We start from the raw sequence: 12,124 nt of genomic DNA, 5'->3' as shown, positions 1-12,124 counted from the left end.
CAGTTTACTCCCGCTTCGGTACAAACCATCAGGGAATTCCCTTTGCATAGTGTTTAGCAGAAACATTGCTGGAAATTCTAGGAGTCTCCTGCATATTAATAGCCTGACACATGCAAATTATGCACATTAGGTGGCAGTGATTGAATAAAATTACAAGGTTGTGCAAAATTCCCCAGGATTGGTTAAATTTGCATTTATCGCCGTATCACGTGTTCCACGATAACGCATTATTTCAATAATTTGCAAAAAAATCACTAACTAAAGCTGTCAAATAAATGTAGCGGAGTAAGAGTCAAGTATTTGCCTCTGAATTGTCGTTTATTAAAAGTGAACTATAAAAAAAATTGTAAGTATCTAGAAATTGTACTCAAGTAAAGTACTTGAGAAAATGTACTTAATTACTTACCACCTCTGCGTATATGCTGAGGGCAATGACATGTATTGGGACATTCTTTGTGCTTTATTTGACCCATTGTTTGTAGAAGATATTGATGAGCTCAGCTTTAAAGGGTGATTAGGTGATCAATGCCACAAAATTCCTTTTACTTTAATTGCTTTGGAGACAGAAATCCCAGACAGACATCTACTGTAAAAACCTGAGACAGTAAAGTTGAAACTCAGAAATCGAAATCAGCTTGTCTAACAATTTTAATCAAATCTGTATTTGTAGCAGATTTTCATAACTATAGTCTAAAATATTGTTCACTTTTGTTTCTTTTCACAGAAAATCCATCCATCCATTCATTATTTGGTCGTGGGGGGCTGGAGCCTATATCAGCTGTCATCAGGTGAGAGGTGGGGTACACCACTCACATTCACACCTACGGGCCATTTAACCTTCCGTGCATGTCTTCGGACCGCGGAAGGAAACCAGAGTACCCATCGAAAACCTAAGCAAGCACGTGAAGAGCCGACAAACCCCACTTGGAAAGGCCACCGCTGGCCGGGGGGTTAGAGCTGGATGGTTATTGTAACGTTAACTGTCTGCACTTATAAAGCGTTTTTCTACCTAACTGCTTCTCATTCACCCATTCACACTCACAATCCCACTCACACACCGATGGGGGAGCTGCTCTGCAGCTGGCCAACACTCACCGGGAGCAACTAACTTGGGGTTCAGTGTCTTGCTCAAGGACACTTTGACATGTGACAGGAGAAGCTGGGAATTGAACCACCAACCCTTGGATGAATGTTCTACCTCCTGTGCCACAGTGCTGCCCTCTTTAACATCATTAAAGATACATCACATACATTTTGATTTGGACATTATTGAATTTCAGATAACATCACATAAATAACTGGGGAATTGAAAAATGAAAATGATGCACTGCACAGCAGAAAACAGATGGTTGAAAATAACAAGGGTCACTTTGGTGGCAGTATCCACAATGCATATACTGTATAATAACCGTCAATGCCTCTAGCAGCTCATAATATCAGGCATGTATATTCCTATTGGCCTACTTTACAAAGCCTGACACATTTCTGTGATCTCTGTAACCTTTCTGGTGTCAATTACCCTCGGTACCCATGAAATTTCCTTATGAACTGTTAATATAAAAAAAAAAAACAGAGACTCACTGCAGAGATATCGTTGAAATTCTACTTATAAACTGACTAGATTTTCTGCTCCAGACCAGACACTGAATCCCTACAGTGCATAACTACTTTACATAAATCACGGTACACTACTGCACATCAAATGATCTTTTTCATCATGTGAAGAACAAGACAGAAAAAAAAAAAACACTTCATAGTGTATGAACACAGGAGTGTGCTAAAGGTAATTTCCTTTCTATGCAACAAGAGCAGGGTCTGTGAGGGCCTGTCCCACTGTCCTACTTCCATTCTTGAGAATTCCCTCTGTGGTTACATGACCCAGGTATATTGCTGGTGTTTTGGGGCTGCTGGTGTCTGAGTTTTCTGCCTGAGGCTCTAAGAAAGCCACCCTCTTTCCGTTTGACCGCCTCTGTCCTGACTCTACCTCTCTGGGGTCTGAACAAAGGACGATGGCTCGTCCGCCGCATCCTCTCGATCCCCCACCCGGGCCGTCCCGGCATCGACAGGGGGTGAGGTAGAGGTAAAGCAGCACCAATATAATGCTGACCACACAGGAAGCTAGCGTGGTAAAAGCAGTGTTAAAATGCTCTGCACTGCTGCGGTGCCCCACGCCATCGGAAATGGCGGTGCTCAAGTTTCCGACCAACACATTGACCTCTACAGTTTCATAGGGGTCATAGTGACGCCCGCGGGCTGCTACACATGCATATTTACCAGAGTCCTCAATAAATGCTTCTTGGATTTCAAGGGTGCCGTTTGGGAGAACTTTTAGATGGGCACTTGGATCAAGGGTTGATGAATTCACCACAGTCCTTGGGGTCACCCAGAAGACCACCAGCCCTTCCACAGCTGTAGAAGCTAACCCTGGACATGGCACTGCCAGTGATCTTCCAGGCTCTATTTGGTAAGTCTGTGCCTTTAGGGGCATGTCCCACATTCCCTGTTGGCTACAATTAGACCCAGGTCCTGAATTGCTCTTACATGGATATTCACCTCTAAAGTCTACCAGGGGACGGTACTGTTTCCAGATCCAGTACTCCAACAAGGCGAGCACAGCACAGTCACAGACCAATGGGTTTTCCTGCAAATAAATTCCACCTTGGCGGGTAACAGACAGCAGACTCTGGACAGGCACCTTAGAGAGCCTGTTGTGTGAGAGGTCGAGAAAGGTCAGGTTACGAGGCCCTCCAGGTTCCAAATACAGCCCTAGTGGGAAAGCTTTCAATCTGTTCCCAGAGAGGTAGAGCCTCTGCAGGTTGTGAAGATCATTGAAGGCCCCAGGATGGATCTGGATGATCTGGTTGCCAAACAGCAGCAATTCCTTCAGTTCCTTTAGCCCGCTGAAGATGGATGAGTTCAGGACTGTTAGTTGGTTAGATGAGAGATCGAGGTGGAGGAGATGTGGTGTGACATTAAAGGCATTCAACTCAATTAGACTTATTGAGTTTCTGCTGAGAACCAGTGTAGCGAGCCGATCAGATAATTGGGGAATCCAATCTGTAGGCAGGGCAGTGAGGGCATTGTGGCTCAGGTCCAACCTTGTGGCATAGCTTGGGAGATCAAAGGGCAACATGGACAGATTGTGACCGCTGCAGGAAATTATATCACTAGCACAAAGGCAGTACCGTGGGCAAGTGGCCACAGAGGAAGGAAAGATAAGACACAGGAGGAGCAACAAGGCGGCAGCGGCAGGGTTATAATGACTGCCTTCAACATTGGTGTTGCCTGAAAGGGGTGACGCAATGGGACACATCCTGGTGCTCCCTCAGGATGGGATCTCAGGTTACTGTCTCACTTGGTGTACACATGTCAGGGTTACAAGTCTCTGATGAGCGGCTTTTATGAACTGAGGACAGGAAAACAAGGAAGACACAGGGAACATGGAAATGAATCTAATTATGTTTGAAAATAACTAATTAGAGCAATACACTTTTCAACACTATTGCAAATTAAGACAAAGTACTACACCCGTGCACAGATGCACATTAAGATGAGCAGTGTCAAATATATAAGTACAAATGGGAAACAAAGTAAAGCTGTCTACACTAATATTACTCTAATAATAATGTGCACAAATAGTGTGATGTAGCAGTTTTTAAATTAGAATCAACATACAAAACTCTATAATTTACAATCTCCATCAGCTGCACCTCAGCGAAACCGATGTGCAAATGTTCTTACGATCATCTAAAAAGCCGATTCACAGTACAGATTCAGCGAGGAAGGAAAACACTGGAGCAAAGGTCAAATCTGAGGCTGCAAAAATCAGCTGATTAATAACAGATAATTTTACAGGCTATTAAAAAAAAACAACTTTAGAAGTTCATCATTTTTGACTTAATGACTCTTTGTGGACCAAATACCAGTGGAACAGTTACTTGCAATCCAGAGGTGATAGAAAAAGGCTGTGTAACTGTAAATGAGTATAAAACACAGGAAACTGCTTGTGGGTGGAAGATACCTTCTTTTATATTAATAGTATTCGCCATCTCTTGTTTTCCCACCACATCCAGCATTTTAGGACTTTGGCGGAACCAAAACAAACCCCTCAGAAACCACGCAGCCCAACGCTCACCTTTACGCGCAGACTTATTCAGATCAGCTTGTCGGTCTTCATTTCCAGACGCGCTGTCCGGACCGCGACGCACGACCGCGTCCCGACCGTGAATCCGAAAATCCAAAGGGGAACTAAGCTGATTTGGAAGTAAACGCGCATCGTCTCCACCCGTGCCGATCGTCCACCGGGAGTGCGAGGAGGAGACGGGGAAGCCGCAGCTGAACTGTTCACCTGCAGGTCGCGTTGCGTGTCGCTGTGGGAGGGGTCGTCCTGGGAGTAAACACAACGGCAGCCAATAGGCTCCACTAATAACAGGAGAGTGGCTGGTGCCGAGGGGGAGAAGAGGGGGTGTTAGAAGAAGAGGAGGAGTGGGAGAAGGTTTGGTAAAGAGAGGAGGCAGCGTCCGCACAAAGCTGGAAGGATTTTCAAGTATTTTCACCGATTTGATTTCTTTTTCTTTGGTTGTGTGACTCCAGGTAAAGCGTCAAGGCTCAGTTGTGTGAATGAGATTAAAAGGATTACAGAGACTGGTAGACATCACAGTTCTGATGCACACCTGCCTGGCAGATGTTCATTAATACTTCATTAAAATGAAGTTAAAACATCTGTTACATAGCTCGGATTGCTCCACAAAAATGAGAATTTTATAGTTGCTACAAAATCGTACCAGCCTGGTGACTCAGTGGTAGAGCGTTGGGTAAGGATGGAGAAAGCTGTGGGTTCACATCCCACTCCACCAGGAGCAGCCCTGCCCAGCTACCAAGGGCCACCTCCGCTGCAGTGACCCCTCTAGCTGTTGACCTTTTTTTTTGACCTGCAGATTGACAAGAATTTATATTTTAACAATGCAGCTAATCGCTTCGTGTAATGTGAAAAGCAGGGCTGCCTGTAGGTGCACAGAAAATATTCCCCCTAACTCTGGAGTCCAGTTGTATCGTGTCCAGGCTTTTTAGCCTCTTTTAGCTCCTTGTTTTGGTTTTCTAGGCCACAGTTTTAATTGTTCTGGTTCACAAGACCAGCCTCCTGCAAAATACTACAGTGATCGGCCACAACATTAGGCTGCAGCTGTACAATTCAGCAGCTCTGCCATGAAATTGACATTTAGAACATTATGATTTTATCCATCCATCATCCTGTTGGCTGGAGTCTATCCCAGCTGTCATAGACCGAGAGGTGGGGCACACCCTGGGCAGGTCACCGGTCTAACACAGAGAAACATACACAGACAACCACTCACACTGACATTCACACCAGTCAGCAATCAACCTAACACACATGTCTTTGGAGTGTGGGAGGAAACTCATGCAAGCACGAATGCATGCACATAGAAAATCCACAGTTGCCCAGGTATCAAACTAAGGACCTTCTAGCTGTGAGGTGGTCGTGCTAACCACTCCAGCACCCTTTCTCTGTTTTTAAATTGAAACTGTCAGAAACCTTCTACTATTGAGGTCTTAGTAGGTGGTCTTACTGAAGTGTCTAATACGAGGAGGAGGTTTTGGCCCCCTCATTGCTTTGAAATAGGCAGATGAGTGTTATGCTGTAGGTAGTTTGTACCAGAAGCCAAAAATGACCAAAAGATCAATATTACCATTTGTCTAACACACAGTAAATACTGTCATCTAGTGTCTATGGCCACACAGGTTGTAAGGAGGAAGGATGGGTTAACAAAGCACAGGAGTCTGGAGTTTAATTCCAGTGTGAAACTATTGCTAAAGAGACCTGTGGGCATGAGATTGTTCTGTAGACCAACCTGGAAGTCAGCATATTCCTGGTTCACTCAACTAAAAGACAATTTTTCTAGTGGAAGAAAAGCTCAGTGACAAACAGACGTTTATGACACTGACACATTTTGTTCTGCAAGGTAATCTGCATTGATGATTTATGACCTTTTATGATTTTTATAGTTTAAATTGACTTAACAGAAGTAAAAATCTATTGTTAGGCTATAAATAGGGACTATAGTGAGCCGACCAGATAAATGTGTCACTATATTATAGTGACTTGAAACAGCTGGTGTTTGCGAGTCATAAACTCAACAAGGCTGTAAAGGTGAACTAGTGAGTAGGTAAGTCTCTGTGTTCGGCGTGGTGGCGTTTAATAAAACAGCCTCCGCCGTCTCATTTAACCCATAAATAGGACTAGTCTTGTTTTTATTGCAGTCTTTATTATATACTTTTTATACCTTATCAGTCAGTCATATTCTTACATAAACATCTTTTGACTTCACTTGACTTCACTTGACTTCACCAAGCAAAACGCTTCCCCGCAATGATCCCACGATGGTGGAACGAGCCACCAAACTCTGCACGCTCAGCAAACGCTCTCCCAATATTTAAAAAACTGCTGAAAACACAACTCTTCCGCATCTTCCTTTGCACTTAAATCTATAAAAACTAAAAAAAAAAAACGACTTTTCTGCTCTTTCTCGCACTTGCATCTCGTGAACTGTGAACACTTTTCTGACAGGACTTTGATGTTTTCTCCTTGACTTAGATTCTTGCTGCCTTGTACCTGCTAAATGACTAAATGTAAATGTAAATGTTATGACATGTGACACATCTTTTCTCTAATTCCTATTAACATTAAAATCCCAGGGATCATCACAGAGGTTTGATTAGTCACACTTCCTGATGAAGGTGTTCCGACCGGCACAACTCTAAGCATCACAATCTGAAAGAGACAGACCCATCTCTTGGTATACAGCTCATACTAATTCAGGTTTAGATGATTTTCCTGCAATCAGAAGGCTCCCAACCCCCGCAGAGACTGCAAACCATGCTTCGCCATTTCAGCATTATGTTGTTAATAGTAGCCTGGCAAGGACAGTTTGGTTCATTAGCGATAACATCTTTTTAATTAAACGTGCGCGACCTTGAAGATTTTCTCTTTCATTTTCTCGAGCTTCTGGTTTCACAGCTGGTTTGCAGTGTGCTGTTCATGATCTGCTTAGGGCTAAATCCTGCACCCAAAAAAAGTGTACCGAGCTGTGAAGAGAGGTAAACAAACACTGATGCAGCTCAGAAAAACTCCCGTTACCTCAATCCTTTCCTTTTTTGGTACTGTGAAAAAGAAGCAGCAGTTCACAATTTGCTTGTTGAGGCAGAATATTTTCAGATGGTATTTTGAGTTCTTCATTAAAATGACATGATTTCACTGATTTACCTCTGTTCTTCACTAGCTGTTTGCCATGTTCTCTCTAACTGTGTGTGTGTGTGTGTCAGTTTGCAACCAGCAGACTATGTTTTTAATGTAACACGAAAGTATTCTTCCACCTGACCAGCTCTACAGGGTTAGAGGCCCTGTCAGCTTTTTTTTTCTTTTTTTTTTTTTTTTACTATCTTGTTTGATCGTTTGGATCCACACATTCACAATCTAACCAAAAAAGAAGAAGGAGAGAGAAAAATCAATTGCATTCAAATCGATTCCATTAGCTGAAGGAGAAGTGAGAGGGAGCCCTGTTGCCTTACAATCCCATCTTTGGTCTAATCACAATGTGCTTGTAATTATGAGCTTCCCTCCCGGGACACTCTGACAGACAAATCCCTGTATGTTTCCATGGTGCTGACCATCAAAGGGGAAGATCTCTGGGGATTTTTGCCAGTGTCCTTCTTGCCTTTGCGATCACATATGCAAGACGTGGAATGACCAATATTTTTTCTAATTCCATATTTCTGTTCTGCAGAAATGTTCCAAAAGTAATTAGAACAGAGAAATAATTTCAGTCCTTCACCTCTATGGTATCAGATGGTTCCATTCACCATCTACCGGTGGCTGCCTGCTGGTTTTACCTGGTAGTTAAATGGATGTAATTGCATCCATTCTGCATCCCAGGTGTAAAATAGTCACTGATTACATGATTAGGAGGAAAACCAGCAGGGTTCTGAGTGCTGGCTGAGGGAAAGAGTTAAACAGCACTGGTCTTGGATGCGTTTTAGTTTAGCTGGAGTTCAACAGCCCATCTATCTGTCCATCTGCTGGTTCTAACCATTCATTACTTTTCACGATGATGAGGAGACCATCTCATCATCCCAGTGTGCAATGAGCACGAGTCACGGAAGGATCCTCAACTGGAGATAGTCTTGCAAATTACAGGCAGCATCATAAAACACTGTGCTGTGAACTTAAGGTTTTTTTTTTTTTCATTTTAGAAAAAGATATGTCTGTCATAAAATTTCAAGGATTTTTTAAAATTTTATTTAGGCAAATACTGAGTCATTTCTGAATATGAATACTCACACATCTGTTCATTAAACATGAAGCTATGAAGATAATGAATGTATCACTAAGACTGGAACCAATGGGAGAAAGCTAGATTGGCTCTGTCCCAAATCTACCATTATGTCCTCAACTAAGAAATGTAAGGGTCTCGCAAACACATCAAAGGATATTTTTTAAGGATGTTTGATTGAGATCCATGCACATAATTCTACGCATGTTATTACTAATGCTACACTGACAACTACGACTATAACACAGACTCTAAGTGAAAATGTGGAGTAAAGTTGTGTGAGTAAATAACAGGCTATTTTGGTGGTGGTGTGTGACCTCACACCTGAGACGGGTGATATGAGTCAGTCACCAGAGGCAGGTTGGTTATTATACATGTTATTATTATTACATGCATGTTCCCACACATTGACATGCAAATGTGTCTTGTGCACCAGTTAAGGACACAGGAGGAAGCAGCTAAACTACACCCGTATTTTCACTAAAACGTGACAACATACCAACAATTCAAACACATTTATGTACAAATTTATAATGATTATGAAGTTCCAGCCACACTATCTGCAGAGGGAGTTCGCTGGCCCCTGCCACCGAGCTCTGAGCTGGCCCTTTAGACCATTCATCTGCTATGCTGATTACAGCATAAACCGCCACTGACACTATGAAGACTACTTCTCGAACCCAGATAAAAGGCTGGACCAGCGGGTGCTGCCTCAGCTCTGCAGGACTGCTTTGAAAACACTGGCTGCAATATCTTCAAAGACGCAGCTTCCAGTGAAGATTGCATTGATGTGGAAGAGTACAGAGAGTATTGATGATGTCACAGAAACCATCAGCCTATAGGTGAATGAGAAGCCATGAATGAAAGTGAAAGTTTGGATGTTGCTAATAGTTTAAGTTGCAGCTCAGATCCAGGGGGAAAGTAGTCCTCAAAGCAAAATGGAATTATGCAGAGGGATTCGCAGACACACATCCAAGCCACCATGGACTGTAGAGCTATGCCACAGACCCTGAACAGATACTCTGAACATCTTGCATGCATTTCCCTCCTCTAAAGTTCTTAATATGCATGTAGACGGTGTAACTGGTCCAAGCAGTCACCTTGCACATGCTTCAACCACCGTCTTCCAGGCATCATCCCATAGCACTTATGCGTTTTCATCATCAAGAGAATGGTCCTGCAGCACATTAATTCCAGCCTCCCCATCACACTCAACCCTCTCCAGTTTCCTGACCACTCAACCTTCTCACCTATCAGCAATAAAGCATATGCATATATTACTCTAAATGTCTTGAGGCAGTCTCCATATCTGCAGAATCCTCCCAGGATTGCATCATACCTTTTTATTTTCCATACTTATTATGGACATAGTGTCTGGGCATATGTAAATACTGCAGTTAGAAAAATTCAAATGTTGGCATTCATACTCCCCCACTGCTCACTGACTATCAAGTGAGCATCCCCCAGCATTAACTGTCTCCATTTACAGCACTTTAAATTTAAGGACTGTGCATCATAAAACAAAAAAACACACACACACAAAAAAAATCAGTTCAGTGGTTTTAACCAGCAGGTGAGAATGAACACTTAGAGGATTTTAGCAACAAACCATTAAGCAGATTGTCAAAAGCAGACCATGCACAGTTGTTGCTAAACCTTCGAGGGACATAATTGTAACATCAAGTTTTGAGCATGTGTTAAAAGAACAATTTCCCGTCAGTTTTGTTCCCACATATCAAAAACATGATCCAGATCGTGCAGTGCTGAACCAGATTGTAATCAGTTCTTGAACGTGGCGGCATATAAACCTGACATCTTACACTTCTTCATCCAACAGCTGCTCCGTGTGGCCAATAAATGGAAACATTTGCCACAATAGATAAAATTCACATATGCCATAATTAGTATATATGAGCCTATACTTCATATTCCAGTAAAACGCAGATTTGGTGATTGTGAAAACAGAGTATGAGCTTATGTTTTATAGTACACACTGTTGTTGCTATGAGCAGGTGCAGTCTGTCCACCACAATTTCAAGTGGGATTTGTGAGAAACAGGTTTTTAAAAAAAGGAATGTTCACGATCGATGCAGCGGAGGCTGTGCTATCCTGTCCTTAATCTGTGTCGTGCTCCAAATCCTTCTTTCCCATTTTGTAGTGAAGAGTGGTTTTCATTTGGCTTAAATGCCCATGTCTTTAAATCTCATTCTGTTATATAAAGCCCAAACATCAAATTGAGTCATTTTCTTTAACAAGCTCCTCTGAGTATAAAGGAAACACTAAATCAGTGCTTTTAACTGGGTTGCTCGCATTTCGTGTGACATGTTCAGTTGGTGGAGAACTCCTAAAAGTCTGGTGATAAACTACGACCAGAGTCTAGACTAACTAACAAGTACCACTGAGTCACACTTTCACAATTTTATAAATCCACCTAGAAATCATAGAAAAATAGGTGACCCTCCTTATTTAAGACCCATAAACCAATGCAAAGCATGTTTGATGACACCAGAGATGTTGATGTTTGGTGAACTGGGCCCAGGTCGGGCTGGTTTTGCTGAAATGCTGGCAACCTTTGACAGCAAATGCATGAACAGCTCTTTTGTTGTTTGTATTAGACTGAAAAACATTTTTTTAAATGTACAGTAACTGTACTCGAACGGTGTCAATCAATTTAATCCTCAGTCCAAATGATGAACAACTCTCCTGGCAAATACCAGGTTCTGTGTTAAACGTCAAAGTGGCAAAAGTTGACTTTCACAATAAATTTTTGTAAGAAACATCCAATAGTTAAATAAAGAACTAAAACACTCATGGTGAAACAATCTAAACTTAGGCACTATTTCAATTCCCTAGAAACATAATTTCTCACAAAAGAAGTAATAATAATTAAGACCGATGTCCATAAGATAAATCTACTGTATAGAGTAATTGCATTATTAATAAGAGTCTGTGTTTCTGTGATAAGTAACGTTAAAAAACTAAAATAGCACTAATGAATCCTACTTTGCACCAGACATATCTCATTCCTCTGTGTCATGGAGCTGCACTGCAGCTCCTACACTGCAATAAAACATAGCAGTCAAACACTGCTGTTGACACTGGATGACATGTTCCTCCATTACTGCTGAACAAACTCACCGGTGTGTTTACAGCAGTACTGTGTTTATTTACAGCTGAAAATAGTCCTTAACAAATGCACATTGTATATTGGTGACATTTCCAAGAAAATAACAGTTCCATGCCGTTTGTGGATTGCAATTGATTATTTAAAAAACTTTATACCTGTGATCTGTTTATCATCATTTATGTCTTCAGTGAGAAGCAACAGGTTTGCATCTGAGGGCCAAAGACAGAATGGGGACATCATTAAATACTTAAAGACAGACTAACACATTCTTGGTTTTGTTCTTTTCATGGAATACACCCAGTATTTACAGTACATCGAGGGAAGCAAGATGAAATAAATACTATTGCAACAGACTAAAATCGTTGGCTCTGGAGTGATAATCTTGACAACTTGGTTACATCCTACAGATTGAACATTTTTAATCATCAACAATTGTTTTGACACTACTCTAGCCAGCTAATCTGTGATGTGCATCACCTTTGAGGGTGTAATGTCCCCTGTGGACCGTACATGTTACATATGCATTCATACACAAAGCAAGCAGTCTGATTTTGCACAAGAAACACTTCTATACATTTTTCCCTGGTCCAAAGCTGCAAACCACCTCCTCTTTATGAGTGTGAGCGTATGCAGAGTGTTGTAATGTGTG

General features: G+C 41.9%; 1 protein-coding gene across 1 annotated transcript; it reads right to left on the bottom strand.

Moving 5' to 3' along the window:
• Nucleotides 1–630: 630 nt before the first annotated feature.
• On the bottom strand, nucleotides 631–4,415 carry LOC137106947 (amphoterin-induced protein 2-like). Its single transcript, XM_067491037.1, has 2 exons — nucleotides 4,136–4,415; nucleotides 631–3,406 (listed from the first exon to the last, which is right to left on the bottom strand). The coding sequence occupies exon 2, from the start codon at nucleotides 3,311–3,313 to the stop codon at nucleotides 1,796–1,798; it is 1,518 nt and encodes a 505-aa protein (XP_067347138.1). The 5' UTR covers nucleotides 3,314–3,406; nucleotides 4,136–4,415; the 3' UTR covers nucleotides 631–1,795.
• Between the last annotated feature and the right edge of the window lie 7,709 nt (nucleotides 4,416–12,124).

The sequence above is a fragment of the Channa argus genome, chromosome 21 (genome assembly GCF_033026475.1).
Source record: "Channa argus isolate prfri chromosome 21, Channa argus male v1.0, whole genome shotgun sequence".
Taxonomy (NCBI): Eukaryota; Metazoa; Chordata; class Actinopteri; order Anabantiformes; family Channidae; genus Channa; species Channa argus.
This window is presented reverse-complemented; position numbering and strand designations above follow the sequence as displayed.